General features: G+C 38.1%; 1 protein-coding gene across 1 annotated transcript in view; it reads left to right on the top strand.

The window, feature by feature from the left end:
* The window catches only part of Prex2 (phosphatidylinositol-3,4,5-trisphosphate-dependent Rac exchange factor 2), a 315,395-nt gene that overhangs the window by 112,737 nt on the left and 186,380 nt on the right, over positions 1–16,278 (top strand). The window contains exons 12-14 of the mRNA NM_001393795.1: positions 11,282–11,385; positions 11,984–12,033; positions 14,746–14,821. Of these exons, the coding sequence (NP_001380724.1) occupies positions 11,282–11,385; positions 11,984–12,033; positions 14,746–14,821 (230 nt within the window). The remainder of the gene's footprint in view (positions 1–11,281; positions 11,386–11,983; positions 12,034–14,745; positions 14,822–16,278) is intronic.

Raw genomic sequence — 16,278 nt, 5'->3', positions numbered from 1 at the left:
TTGACCTAGGAGTAACAGAAGAAGGACTGAGCTTGACCTAGGAGTAACAGAAGAAGGACTGAGCTTGACCTAGGAGTAACAGAAGAAGGACTGAGCTTGACCTAGGAGTAACAGAAGAAGGACTGAGCTTGACCTAGGAGTAACAGAAGAAGGACTGAGCTTGACCTAGGAGTAACAGAAGAAGGACTGAGCTTGACCTAGGAGTAACAGAAGAAGGACTGAGCTTGACCTAGGAGTAACAGAAGAAGGACTGAGCTTGACCTAGGAGTAACAGAAGAAGGACTGAGCTTGACCTAGGAGTAACAGAAGAAGGACTGAGCTTGACCTAGGAGTAACAGAAGAAGGACTGAGCTTGACCTAGGAGTAACAGAAGAAGGACTGAGCTTGACCTAGGAGTAACAGAAGAAGGACTGAGCTTGACCTAGGAGTAACAGAAGAAGGACTGAGCTTGACCTAGGAGTAACAGAAGAAGGACTGAGCTTGACCTAGGAGTAACAGAAGAAGGACTGAGCTTGACCTAGGAGTAACAGAAGAAGGACTGAGCTTGACCTAGGAGTAACAGAAGAAGGACTGAGCTTGACCTAGGAGTAACAGAAGAAGGACTGAGCTTGACCTAGGAGTAACAGAAGAAGGACTGAGCTTGACCTAGGAGTAACAGAAGAAGGACTGAGCTTGACCTAGGAGTAACAGAAGAAGGACTGAGCTTGACCTAGGAGTAACAGAAGAAGGACTGAGCTTGACCTAGGAGTAACAGAAGAAGGACTGAGCTTGACCTAGGAGTAACAGAAGAAGGACTGAGCTTGACCTAGGAGTAACAGAAGAAGGACTGAGCTTGACCTAGGAGTAACAGAAGAAGGACTGAGCTTGACCTAGGAGTAACAGAAGAAGGACTGAGCTTGACCTAGGAGTAACAGAAGAAGGACTGAGCTTGACCTAGGAGTAACAGAAGAAGGACTGAGCTTGACCTAGGAGTAACAGAAGAAGGACTGAGCTTGACCTAGGAGTAACAGAAGAAGGACTGAGGTTGACCTAGGAGTAACAGAAGAAGGACTGAGCTTGACCTAGGAGTAACAGAAGAAGGACTGAGCTTGACCTAGGAGTAACAGAAGAAGGACTGAGCTTGACCTAGGAGTAACAGAAGAAGGACTGAGCTTGACCTAGGAGTAACAGAAGAAGGACTGAGCTTGACCTAGGAGTAACAGAAGAAGGACTGAGCTTGACCTAGGAGTAACAGAAGAAGGACTGAGCTTGACCTAGGAGTAACAGAAGAAGGACTGAGCTTGACCTAGGAGTAACAGAAGAAGGACTGAGCTTGACCTAGGAGTAACAGAAGAAGGACTGAGCTTGAACTAGGAGTAACAGAAGAGGGAGCCTTTGGAGCTGCATCCATCGATATGAAGAGAGGTGGCCATCTGAGATTCTGGTGAAGCTGGGAGCTCTTGTATGATAAGTGGTTGGATGTGGTGGAGGAAGAGATTGGGCGCTGCTGAGCTTTCTGCTCTGCATGACCAGGAGAGTTAATTCAGAAGAGGCTTGAGAGTTGAAGCATAGGCATGGAACAGTGCATGTGGGAAAAGGACCAAAGATAAGGAGAAAGTGGTGCTGAGACCGAGGATGAAGCTAGAAGATCACCAAGTGAAAAGGCAGGGAGGAGAAAGAGACAAGGAGCCATTAGAAACAGTGGCACTTTTACAATCATGTCCTTCCTAATAGGCAGTGTTGCATGAAGAAAGCAATCCTGATGCGTTTTCTTCATCACTCTGGGTGTTACCTCCATGTCTGCTGTGGCCCACTAACCATTTGGGCATTCCCACTCTTAGTAGACAGTTTCTCTCCCTCCCAGGATTGACGCTTCTTAATCTCTGCCATTTTCCCTTTGTTTCCCCCTTTGCCTAAGGACTCCTGTGAAAAAAGATAGAAGCTGATGGTTTCATTGCTATTCCTGGTTTCTTATCAGTTCATGTCCAGATTTCTTTGTGGTTTAACTCTTCACCAAAGGCCTGCAGCTCTCTGTACAGTGGGGCCCTTGGTATCTGCTTAAGTTGGGCAGCTATCGAATTTGACTTGCTACTCTGTGCCCACTTTACCCTTCTGCATTCCTATACTCAAAGCTAACCCTTATTTAAGATGTTTACTCTTGCTTCTCTCTTTAACAGTTTACAAGTTTCTCATTAAACACGGGACATTTCCAGTGTTAAAATTTAGTACTATATTAAATGAAGTAACAACATTGTATGCACTCAATGCTCATGCTCTCTGTGGCCTCTGAATTTTAGAAGCCCATCTGGTTTGCCATTTTAATATATTTGATCTTTTGGAATTTAAATTCTTCTGGAGTTTTGAATTTATAATTAGTGTGTGTGTACATGCACATGCGGTCTTTGTGCTGGCCAGAGGATATGTTTCTGGAATGGATTCCTTCTGTCCACTATCGGTTTGGGGACTGAACTCAGACCATCATGCTGTGCAAAAGATATTTTTACAAACTGAGCCATTTAATTAAATTGGCCCTAAAATTCTTCATGTGCTTATCATTGTCTAAAATTATGTTGTTTTATGTTGTTGTTTTTGGTTATATATTATCTCATTGTCTTTCTTACCCTGTCCTGGACTCTACTGAAAATACATGCAACATTAGCACATGAGCCTTTGTTATATACCATAGTATGTGCTTTTCATGCCTAGCATGTTCAGGTACTCTGTAAACACATGCTAACTGAGTGAAAGAATTAGCATATTTTAAACATATCTAATAATACATGGCAAGTGAATAAAAGAATTATTATATTTTATCATGTTTTACTCTTTATTCATTAATAGCAAACCATCTAAGGCATCATATAAATATATTTACCGCCAGGTAACAGCCATAATAGTTATTCTTTGCTGTGACCAAAACACACAACATAAGCAATGTAAAGCAAGAATCTACTTTGGTTCATTGGATCAGATGTCTGCATCATTTGACCACATGCATTTGAAGAGAATGTTATGGTGTTGGGAACATGAAGCAGAGGATGGCTGTTCACCTCATGGCCAATCAGGAAGCAAGGGTCAAGGCAGGAAATAGTCAATGCTTATAAACTCTCAAGAACCCACCTCCAGTCACCAGATGTACCCTATCCTCCAAGTTTTTAGAACCTTCAAAACTAGTACCACAATCTGGGGACCAAAAATTAAAATGAGTCTGTGAGGAACGATCTGATTTAAAACACACAACAAACTTAAATAGAAATAAGATGTTGATGGTTTTAGTCTTTCATATTCCTTAACTCATGTATACATTTAGGGATAAGACTATGTATTATACTGTTATCTTTAACTTATAAAGCATTTTAACCAACACACAGTAATTATATGTATTTATAGGGTATAGGGTAATAATTTGAGTCATGTTTTAATATGTAACGATCAAGTCAATCTCCTAAAACATTTATCATTTCTTTGTTTTATCTTGAACTCAAGTAGGTGGCATAAAATTGTGGTCAACCAGTTAACCTTCCTTTCTCACTTAGACTTATACATCCAGAGACACTGAATTATTGTGGTGTTTTAAGTACAATTGGCCCTATAAATTCATGTGTTTAAATACTTGGCTGTAAGGAGTGGCACTATTAAAAGGTGTGGCCTTATTGGAGGAGGAGTGGCCTTGTTAGAGGAAGTGTATCACTGTGTAGATGGGCTTTGTGGTTTCCTACGCTTGGGCTCCACCCAGGCAGTCTCCTGGCTGCATTTAGATCAAGATGTAGTCTGCTTGCCTGCTGCCAGGTTCCCACCATGATGATAATGGACTAAACCTTTGAGCCTGTAAGCCAGCCCCAGTTAAATGTTGCCTTTCTAAGAGTTGCCTTGGCCATGTTGTCTCTTCACAGCAATGAAACCCTAATTAAGACAATTACGTACTAAATCAAAAGAGGTTTCTTCTGTGGCTGTCAGGCCGCTATTGTACTAATGGCCATATCTTCCCAGGCCTGTCATTCTTGAAACTCATAGCAGGGTGATATTGTGGAATACTTTTATCCTCCATTAGGTCAAAGCCCAGAATGGATGGGAGAGTGGCTCCTGAAGTTCCACCACTTGTTCAGATGCCATTGACAATCACTGGCTACCTGACTTGACCACTGAAAGGCTTACTCATGCTCCAGGAGATGGCCCTGTACCTGTGAACACACAGGCAGCATTACGTAGGAATAAATAAACCACAGCAACAACAAAGGTAGTGCCTGACGTTCAGCAGGAAAATGAAGAGAACAAGATGGGGAAATAGGGTTGATTTGATCTAAATATATGCATATTTGAAACTATCAAAAATACAAAATTTAAAAAGATGAAGAAGTAGAATAAAATGAACACAAAGAATGGGAGCTCTTCAGTCCTGGTCAGTTTGTCCCTGTCTGTAGGCAGCACCTGGGTCAATAGCAGAGTCAAAGCATTTTTATACTAATTCCTTTTGTGTATCTGCATGCCTTGGCGTGCATTTGGTGGGTAGATGTCATCTGTTGGGAGTCAGTTCTCTCCTACCCTTTGAGTTCCAGGGATTGAACTCAGGTTTTTGGCCTTGCCAGGTTCCTTTATCCATGGGGTCATCTTCTTGGCCCAGTAATGAAGTCTTGAAATAAAATATTCAATGCATTTTTATTAAAAATTAGTTTCAAACCTGAAATGCATGAATTCATCAGATATTTAAATTAGGAGAATTAAAAACTGTTTTGAATATTTATAGCTCGGTTAGGTCTTACTGAGAAATACAGCCCAGAGAGCTGCCAGAATTCTTCTTTTTTTACTATTTCAATTCAGGGGCCTGGGCTTGTTATAGTGCAGTCAGGATTTGATTAACTATACAGTTATATTTTGAATCTAGAATTTTTATAAAAAGAAACCAGTTTTTTAAATGCCTATAATTCTCAGAAACTGGGTGTGAGAAATCTTATTATGCAATTTCATATTAAGAGAGTGGTTCTATTTCAATGAAGAGATATTGAGTCCATGCTTCCAGCTGCACTTTTGTAAAACAGAGTTTCTAAATAAAGTTGAATGAGCCATCTGTTTAAAACAGCTAGGGAGCAACAGAGAGACGGGTTGGGGTGGGGGGCAGAGACAGAGTCAGAGATGGGGGGAGAAAGAAACAGAGAGAGACAGAGACAGAGACAGAGGGGGGAGAGAGACAGAGAGAGTGAGTGACAGAGAGAGAGAGAAAGAGACAGACAGACAGAGGGAGAAAGAGAAAGACAGAGAGAGAGAGAGAGAGAGAGAGAGAGAGAGAGAGAGAGAGAGAGAGATTGTTCTTGCTATTATTCACATTGAATATATTATTGGCCTAGTCTGAGATAATATCTCACTTTACTGTGGACTCATAGGTTGGGGTAACATATATTTTCTTTATGACACAATGTTAATATTGTTCTTCTCTAACCAGTAGTCACAGTCAAAATGCTCATGTGAGATTTCAGAACTCTCATCTGGTACATCCTGCAGTGTGTAAAAATCCATTGTATAAGCTTCTGAAAGCTGTTAATAAAATTACTAAGGCTCTGAAACTGGTTGTTAAATACAACTGTTATTAATGTTGAGGATACATAACTAGGCATGTAATGCACAGGGTGATGGGTTCATGAAACCGGGCATTTCCCAGTTATTTTGCATTTTCCCTTACCTCTGCTAAGGGGTTATGTGCAGTGGAACCACTCTGTCCACTGTGCCAGCTCAGGTCACTAAGTTTTAGTGGACGGTTTGAAGTTAGCCCATGTAGGAGACTTCATAGCACAGATGTTAGCAAACTGTGTATTAGTTGGCCTTCTTCCCCACTTGCCCCAACTCTCTAGAAGTAATGATAACTGTGCATGCATTCTTCTGTCATAATTGTCTGAAAGATTGCAGTGAGCATCCTTTCTCATAAGTGGTGGCTGAATCTACTTTCCTGCTGTAGACTGAGTGCAAACCCCAGTTGTTCCTTCTTATTCAAGACAACATTTAAGTGCCTCAGATTGGCACAAGGTTATAAAGATTTAACCTCAAAGTCCCTTCCTGCTTAGCAGAGCCTCTTGAATACTTTAAGCTCCCATTTGTTTTGGTGTCACAAGAGACATACCTGTCTTCAATTTTCTTGAAAATCAAGAGAATTTATTGCTATAGGATATAGGCAGATTAGATAAAAAATTACTGATTTTAAAAACAAAACAGAATTTCAAAAATTTTCTTTTAATTTAATTTAATATTTTCACTCATGCTTCTTCTTAAAATGGGTGTTTTTGTGTCACCTTAACCCAAGTTAGAGTCATCACACAGGAAGGATCCTCAGTTGAGGAAATGCCTCCATAAGATCCAGCTCTCAAACTTCTCAATTTGTGATTAATGGGGGGAGAACCTCGTCCATTGTGGGTGATCCCATCCCTGGGCTGGTGGTCCTGGGTTTTATAAGAAAACAGGCTTGAGCAAGCCACGAAGAGCAATCCAATAAGCGCACCCCTCCATGGCCTCTGGATCAGCTCCTTGTCTCCAGGTTTCTGCCCTGTGTGAGTTCCTGTCCTGACTTCCTTTGATGATGAACAGCAATGTGGAAGTGCAAGTCAAATAAACCCTCTCCTCCCAACTGGCTTTTGTTCTTGGCGTTGTGTTTCAGAAATAGAAACCCTAATTAAGATAATGGGTTAGCTTCAGGGGAAAATCAGATGCCAAAAGGCTGTGTTGTTTACTTCTTCCCCCAATAACAACAGTCTTGGCTCAATTTCACAGACTTAAACCATGTACAAGGTTTATATGGGCTGGGTTAAAGATTTACACTCTTGTGTGTGTGTGCACACATGCATTCATGAGTTTGTGCTTATTAATCAATCTTTTGGTATACTTCTAGGTTCAACAAATGTTGTTACTTTTGACAGAATATATTCTGATTTTAATATTCCCAGTATAAAGATTACAGTTTTCTGTCTAATCATGAAATTATAGCTCTTTGTAGCACATTGTCTATCCTGAGTTTGCTGCATTCTTCATATAGAAAGTATTTAAATATAAACGGCTTGATCTTTATTTTAAAGTGTTTCTCTTCCCAGGAACTTTTCTGGAGAGACATAAGCACCCTCCCCAGAGCTCCTTAGCTGCCTCAGCACCTGCTTTCGGAAGTTCCCACCTAGGTGTTTTGTCCACTTTCAGTCGAGTCATTTATAGTGACTTGATTGCATTCCTTCTATATTTCGGATATTGACCCTATGGCTTATATGGTGTGCGGATGTTTTCCCTGATGCACATTTTGTCCTTTTATTTGGTGGATTATTTTGTTGTAAGAAAAGCTTTTTCCTTTAAGACATTCCCATTGGCCTGGTTTTGCTTTTCTTATTGTCACTTTTGGGGACAAAAGCTTTGTTGCCATGACAGTGTCAAGAAGGTTTTCTCCATTTCTTCCTTCTAGTGGTTTTAGTTTTAAGATTTTAATTCATTTTGAGTTGGTTTATTGTTTGTGGTATCAGATGTGGCTCCATTTTCATTTGTAAGCCTGTGTACGTGAGCTTTCCCTAGAACCATTTATTGAAGAGACAATTTTCCTATAACCATTTCCAGGAATCTTGGCCAAGGTCAGTCGACTACAAATACATGGAGTTTTTTGGAATTCTCCAGCATATTCCAGTAGTTTTCTATGTCTGTTTTTGTGTTAGTACCGCAAGGCTTTGATTACTACTGTCCTTGGAGTTTGCTTTGAAGTCATATAGTGCATGCTTCCAGCCTTGAGCTTTGTATAAAATCATCTTGACTATTTGGGGTCTTTTTTTTGTTCCAAAGAGATCCTAATGTTTTGTTTTACTGTTTTTTTCTTATTTCTATGAAACATGACAGTAGATTTTGATAGGGATTGTATTTGATCTTTATATCACTTTGGGTATATTGGACCTTTAAATAATAATAATCCTTTCAATTAATGAACACAGAATATATTTTTCCTTATTAATATCTTCCTAAGGAAATTTCTCTAATGTTTTAGACTTTAGTACACAGGACATTTGTCTTGTTCAAATTCATTCCCAAGTCATATGTCTTAGTGTGATTATGAATGCAATTTTCCTAAGGACTTTTTGGATAGTTCATTTTCAGCATTTAGAAATGCTACTGATTTGGGGTGTTGATTTTGTTCTTGGATGCTGATTTGTATCAGATCAATTTTTACTAAACAGTCATCCATTTTTTTAAAAAGGGATTTTGTGCATAGAAAACATAGAGATGATTTTTTCTTTCCAAATTGGATGCCTTTATTTCTTTTCCTGTTGCAGTCTCATGAGGAATACAAGTAAAACTAAATGCAATGTGTTTGCTCCTTGGGCAGTTGAAAGCCAAGACGTAGGATCAGGAGCTGTGATAAAAATAGTATTTCTTATGACAAAGAGAGTAGTGGGAGGTGATTGCCACCCAAGGTCTCTCTCTGAAAAAAATGTTGTTACTGAGGAACCTGATACATTCTCATATAAGGAAGTATCCTCATTACATGCTGAGGCTGTTGCATTTCTAAACATGGTCATGTAATCAAAGTCATCCTTCCTTATACATCATATGGCTTTTAAATGGCCAATGGGAATAGGCCACAGTAAAGAATTTAGCACCGTAATAAGATTGTGAGTAGATATGTCTCCTAGGAAAGGTCATCTTTTTCTCCCTCAGGAGCTTTAACAGAGGACTAAGGTTATCTCAAGGGGCAGTAGTTTCCCCTCTTCCTGCCAAGCAGCTGACAGGAGTACTGTAAAGAAAGATTACAAAAAAATTTCAAGGAAATGAATGGGCCTAGATGACAGTTTATTAAGTGAGGTAACCCAGGCTCAGGAAGAAAATACCATGCATTGTCTGTCATGTGTCCATTTTCGTCTCTGTCAAATGTGCATGTCCATGTAGAAAGTCATAGGAAGCTAAAAGGGAAGTTTTAAAGGAGGGCCATAGTGAAGATAAGACAACATAGTTCAAGGGGAACAAGGAACAAGTTGGTAGAACAACAGGGAGCTGAGGAGGGAGGTGGAGAAGTAAACCAAAAAGTTCTAGAATATATGGAAGTCCCCAGAAGGAAACCTGTAACTGTGAAAACTAATTTAAAAATTTTGGAATGAAGTGGTGAGCGTGAGTTTCTTCATTTCATTTTGGCCTCATGGACAAAGCTTTTAGATGTTACCTTTTGAGTGTAATGTGAGTTCTTGTCTCATATGTAATCCTTTCTCTGTTGAGGTCTGTCCCTACTATACTATCCCTTCTACTCAGAGAGTTTCCCATGAAACAGTACAGTGTTCTGTTAAATGTTTTATCTCTTGCTCATATTGTTTGTAGTTGTTTTTTTTTTTCCATCTTTATTAACTTGAGTATTTCTTATTTACATTTCGATTGTTATTCCCCTTCCCATTTTCCGGGCCAACATCCCCCTAACCCCTCCCCCTCCCTTTCTATATGGGTGTTCCCCTCCCCATCCTCCTCCCATTACCACCCTCCCCCCAACAATCATGTTCACTGGGGGTTCAGTCTTGGTAGGTTTGTAGTTATATTTACTGATTGGTCAGTACCCAGGGATGGGTCTTACATGCTTATCACTCATGTTTCTCTTGTGTCCTGTTGAATTTGTTTCTGTCAGTACAAATGGGAAAAAAAGTCTTACAACTGTTATCTCAAAGGAGAGAAGAGTTTATTCTGGAGCTAAATATGAGTAAGCACAGCCTGGAGTGGTCTCCCCAAGTACCATGTTCTGACGAGGTATCAATGTAATGAAATGTTTATAGTGATATAGAAGAAAGTCATAAAATAACACACTTTCAATAACATTGGTGGTGACATTGGGTAGGTAGGTTATGGCAAAGCATTAGACCAATGCTAGGTGATCTTACTGATTGGCGAGCCTAGGAGTAAGTCAGTTTATACAATCCAAGAGGATTTTATCAGTTTGTCAAACGGTGCTTGGTCCCATGCAGAGGGATGCAAGCAAGTGCTACTTAGCTGAAGTAGCTCAAGGTAACTTTAATTAGGTTCTGGGTTTGCAATACTCCATGCTCCCCAGGTCACCGACTCAGTCTGCCTTTGCAAGCAGTTCTTTCCTGGAACCCTTGGCCACAGTTTTATGGAATTTTGTTGAGGATTTTTGCATCTCTGTCCATTAGTGACATTCGACTGTGATTTTATTTCATTAGAATACCCTTTTCTGGCTTCATAGACTGAATTTGGAACTATTCTTTCTCTTCAGCTTAATTTTTTTTGGAAGAGTTTGAGAAAGTTTGCATTAATTCTTTAGACATTTGTTAGACATTGTTCAACACAGAAACAATAATTCCTAATGGTAAGAGTTTTGAGAAATGAAATGTTATCCTGTGGATGACACTGAAGACTAGCCATTCTTAAGAAGAAGATGAAGAAGAAGGAGGAGGAGGAGGAGGAGGAAAAAGAGGAGGAAGAGGAGAAGGATGAGGAGGAGGAGAAGGAGAAGAGGAAGAAGAAAAGAAACAAGTATCATGTTTTTAAAAAGTGCTAATCAACATAAGAACTCTTAAAATTTTGGAATCTGTTACATACTGAAAGTATTCAGTATGTCTGGAGGTCTGAATACAGGATACATGGATTGGTGTGTGTGTGTGTGTGTGTGTGTGTGTGTGTGTGTGTGTGTGTGTGGTCTTGGCCCAATCACTGTATGAATAAACAGTTACAAGCAAATATGCACTTCTAGGGCTGAAGATAAAAACACATAAAATAAAACACAAAATGAAAACTCACAGATATAATGCTCACTAAGTATGTACTCTACGATTTTTAAATTAAAATGTATTCTATTTTGTGAGGCAAGGTTTTGCTTTATAGCCCATGTTGGTGTGGGACTTACTTTGTAACCAAGACTGGCCTCAAACTCACTAGGTAGGTTAGGCTGGCCTTGGACTCAGCTACTCTCCTGCCTCAGCCTCCCTAGTTCTAGGATCATAGGCATGCACTACCACACCAGGCTAGGTGTTTGCTCTTTGATGTTTAGTTCAGCCTTGGGGAACTGTCAAGGAAGAGGAAGCATGCCTCGGCATTTCCTAAGTGTAAGCACACAGTCTATGTCTAGTTACATACGTGTATATATTATGCTAGCTGAGTATTACTAACCTCATTCAAGTCTTCAGATCATTTGGGAAGTTGCCTTGTAGTAGAGAGCAAAACCTTACAAATTTTACTGTTGAAAATACTGTGTTGACATTACTTTGTTGGAAAATCAGAACCTTTTCATAAATTGTGAATGTATATTCAATAAACCTAATCAAATTGCCAGTATTTTACTGTAACATTTTTATGTTCTTAGTTACCGATAAGCACCAGTTCAAGCCAGAGCAAATGCTATACCGATTCCGATATGATGATGGTACCTTTTACCCCAGGAGTGAGATGCAGGATGTGATTTCTAAGGTAATGACATCATCAGCCACTTCTAAAGCAGGATTCCTTTTGCCGTACTTGGGTAGATGAAATGCTACTGAGAGATTTGAAAAAGTCTTCTAATATAGGAAACTCTTAAAATATCTTATAAGCAGTCTTCATCTTATTAAGATGAAATTCCAGTGTTAGATCATTTTAATTCTTTCATGTGGAATAAACTCTGGCCAAAACATTTGAATAAAATTTAAAAACAGAAACATAAGGACAATATAATACCCCTTTTTATTGCAACCTTGAAAATTCTGAGACGTAACTAACCACATCCTAGATTTATTGCTGGATGAACTTTGTTTGCAGTATATCTTATAATTTATATCAAGAAATACTTCAGGTGATCTTTCGTATCTGTCATACACATATGGCAGATTCACAGTTCAAGCCCATCCTGTTCTTCAGTGATTTAACTCCTATATTTACCCTGTATTTCAACATTTGGACAGATTTTTAATCTTGCTGAGATTGCATAATGACCGAAGGAGACTGAGAAAGAGTTGATTTATTCTGAATGCTCAGTCGCGTGGCTCTTGAGTGATCCTATCCATTTCTGAGCTGCTTTTTTTCCACACAGGGTGTAAGACTCTACTGTCGTCTCCATAGTCTGTTTACTCCGGTGGTCAGGTGAGACCTGCTTCATGCTTATGTTTCATGTTAGAACTTGAATCATTACATTTTAAGTAATTATTTATGTCAAATCATCCTATAATTTTGTGGCACTGTATTTTCAGTGTCTTTTGCCTTTGTTATGCTTTCAAAAGTTCTTTTATTATTATCTCATACCTTCAGCTGTAAATGAAATAATCCATATTCCTTTAGTATTTAATAAATGGTACTTGAACGATCTGGAAATGATTCAGAAATACTGTTAATTCTAATTCTTCATAACTAGGAATATTTTTGATATATATTTTGGACTTTGTATACATTTATATATATGTAGAGTATAAATTGAACATTAGATGTATATTTTATATTTCCTTTTGATAGCTTTTCCTCTCAAAAGGCAATATTTTGTATTAGAAAATTAAGAATTATTTTAGACTCAATACACATAATTTTGGAGCTTATTAACTAAATCATTTTCAAAACAAGTACACAGTCCATTTTTTGAAGTGAATAAATATATTTTTCAGTAATGGCTATAAAAACCCAAATTTTTTGTATGCATACATTTATTTTACATGTGTAATATAAATTCTAAGGTGATGCATAGATAAGTAGGAGGAAGATTGATTAATGATGGATAAATGATAGAAAAATACATGATTGATAGAGGATGACTGGGTAGATGGATGGATACATAGATAAGATAAATAGATGATAGATAGATAGATAGATAGATAGATAGATAGATAGATAGATACTTTTTTCAGGAGTTGCTGTGTCTGCATATTGGAATCCCTTTTATACCACATAACGATTGTGAGTAGGTTCTTTAGAACCGTGTGTCTTCTCATCTTTTTGTCCTGAACTTTAGCAGTAGGCTTCAGAGTGGAAAGTTGGGAAAGAATGCGGGTAGACTTTATAATCCGCTGCTGCTATAGATCCCTTTCATATGCTTTGAGTAAATTAATATTAAATACTTAGCAATAATGTATCTTCTTTTCTGCTAATCAAATAGAAAAGAATAATTACTAAATGTCATCTGAATGTATATAAATATTATATGTATGAAAATATGTTTAGAAAAATACATTTAAAAGTTATTATCTTTTAAATTATCTTTATTATTATTATTATTATTATTATTATTATTATTATTATTGCTGTATGAGAGTTTACATCAAGAAAGTTACAGTCCTTAGGAACCAATAGGAAGTAATTATTCTTTGGCAAGAAATAGCCATTATTTACGTGCTGTATAAGAAAATGTATGGAATTAAAACATAAAACAGATGCACTGTATGATAGTTTCTCATTAATATATATGAGTTTGATTTATAGAGAAAAATTTCTTGCTGATAGGAACCAGATATCCACATCTGGTCCATGACTAGTCCTTTCTTTCCTGCTGATGCTTATGGAAATCAAGGTGAAAGGTGACAGCTTTTAGAAAGATGGCAGTGGACTCAAAGGAAATGAATTGGATTCCTGAGGAACCCAGCGGATAGACTGAAGGCCAGAAGTTTCAGTCACACTTCAGAGAGCTTTATATGCATGTGGATGGAGGATATGGATCTCAACTGGAAGTTACTGACAGGCTAAAGGACAGGACATATAGGCAGGACTTGGTAGCCACCTCAAGCTATTAGCAGCTTGCACTTTTTTTTTTTTGACATTTTGCAAGGATTGTCATTTTTTTCTCTTTCTCTCTTATCTGGGCCTACAAAATAAAATCAATTGTAGATTCTGTCTTTGTGCATAGGACTGGTCATGAGACTTCTTCAGTTTTTCATTGAACTTTGAATGATTTCTCAGGCCACAGGATGCGAACCTGTTGAATGAGTGATTGTGTGTGCATGTATGTGCATGTGTGTGCTTGTGTATGTGTGATATGTTTGTGCATGTATGCGTGCTTGTGTATGTGTGATATGTGTGTGCATGTTGGGGGTGTGTGTGCTTGTGTATGTGTGATATGTTTGTGCATGTATGCGTGCTTGTGTATGTGTGATATGTGTGTGCATGTTGGGGGTGTGTGTATGTGAATGTGTGGTATGTGTGTGCATGGGTGTGTGTGTGTGCTTGTGATGTGTGTGTGCATGTTTGTGTATGCATGTGTGTGTGCTTATGGTGTGCATGTGTATGTCAGTGTGTGGTATGCATGTGCATATGTATGGTTGTGTGTGTGTGTGTGTGTGTGTGTGTGTGTGTGTGTAGCTTCACTATTCCATGCTTTTCTTAGACAGATTATGCAGTACAGTTTTACTGTATCTTCTATAGGCCTGCAGGCTTTACATAGATCCTGGGAATAAGTACAATGTGCATCCCCTCTCTTCGCGGACAATATAGAGACCAGAATTTTCTTGCTCTATTCTCCACACTTTGAGAATAGTTTTAGTAACCATGACTTAGGGGTAGAAATTCTATTTATTATTTATCCACTAATGAGATGTCATGCCATTTTCCAGCTAGAGCACCACCAGGTTTAATAGAATTAATAATCTTGTGCGTGAAAACCTGTGAGAGAAGAAATGACTTATTGTGGTATTTTGATGGGTCAACCTTTCTTCTATGATAGATCTTTGTAGCTTACATACCTTGTTACTTCTTACGTATACATACACTGGCTGGCCGAAGGCTCACTGGTAGATGTTCCCCGGTACACTGATACTGAACGGAAGGACTTGCCTGTGATTACACTGGTTTAACACTTGTGCCTTCTTTTTCTTATAGAGATAAAGATTATCATTTAAGAACTTACAAATCTGTCGTCATGGCCAACAAATTGATAGACTGGTTAATTGCACAGGTAAGGAGGCAGATAGATGTCGCTCAGCTTCCTTCTCTGTCGTTTTAGTGTGAGGTGGGAACTTGCCATTGTTTGTAATCATAAAGAATATGAAGCGGAGTTAGGATTTGGATCTGATTGCTGGGATCTTGCATAGCCTTTATGCTATTTTCATTTTCAAAAATAAGATGTTCCTGCTTTTAAAACATGAGCTGAGTTTCATTCAACAATCAAATAAACAAAAACAAATGAGGTCTGCCACCAAGCACAATTTGATTATGAGTGAAGAGGAACTGTGTTCAGTCACTGAGATGTCTTGCATTGCTTTTTCTATTAATTTCTTTTAAAGTATCTGTTCATTAGTCCTCAAAAGTAATTCCACTGCCCCATGTCAGTTTCTCTGACACAGTGGACATGTATAGCATGAGCTATGTATGTGCATATGACATGTCTATGAAGTGCAGAGGGCACACTCACTGTTGCACAGAGTCATTGGCTCTTAGTGCTGACAGTGGTGTTGAGAAAGTTTATGATTATAAATAAAAACTTATATTTGCTTATAAGTAAAACAAATTCATACATACAACATGTCACAATAGCTTTTCAAATACAAATTTACACAGTTATTTTCACAATAGGTCAACTAAAAAGTGCTTGGATATATTCTGCTGACACTATTTCGAAAAGGTGATATACACTTGAATTGAACTTGCTGCCTGGGGCAGGTGGTTTGCTTGGTTAAAACACAATTGTTATACATAAATGTTTGAGTCAACTTAATAAGCAACCTCACTCTTTTGTTTGTATTAAAATATACTTCTTTTCCTTTTAGAAATAGTAACAAAATATTAAATATTGAAATGACATATATAAATATATATTAAATATTAAATATATGGGGTTTAAATATTAAAAATGAAATGAGTCAACCTTTTAAGTTCAATATCTAATTTAATATGTATAATAATTATAAAGAGGGTATATATATGTATACATATATACATTTGAGATTTCATTGTTTAGTGTTGATTTCTAAACTCTTCAGTGTCATCTGTTTCTGTATTTCATTGAATGTAAACTTTTACATTGAGAAGTTACTGTCTTAGGGGAATCAACGTGTCTTTGAAAGGACCATGAATCACATGTCTAGAAGCTCCCCAGTATGATAGCCTCTAACACTTCTATACTGTTGGTCATATGTGCAGCTGGGTTAGTTCTTTGCTCAGTAAGAGACTTTTACACAGAATTCATGTTGCTCTATAGTTTACATGAGCTCATATGATACGTGGTCATTGGGGGAAGACTGAGGAAATGGGTTTGAAGCAAAACCTGATGCCAAATCAGCCTTTAAATTCTAAAGCAAAAAGTCAGTTACTAACTTTAGGGGAGACAGTACTTGTGTTTTTAAACATTTAGGTAAAATGGGATAACAATAGTTATCTCAGGCAAGTAGTATTTGATACCAGCTCTGCTAAACC

This window comes from Rattus norvegicus, chromosome 5, assembly GCF_036323735.1.
Source record: "Rattus norvegicus strain BN/NHsdMcwi chromosome 5, GRCr8, whole genome shotgun sequence".
Taxonomy (NCBI): domain Eukaryota; kingdom Metazoa; phylum Chordata; class Mammalia; order Rodentia; family Muridae; genus Rattus; species Rattus norvegicus.
This window is presented reverse-complemented; position numbering and strand designations above follow the sequence as displayed.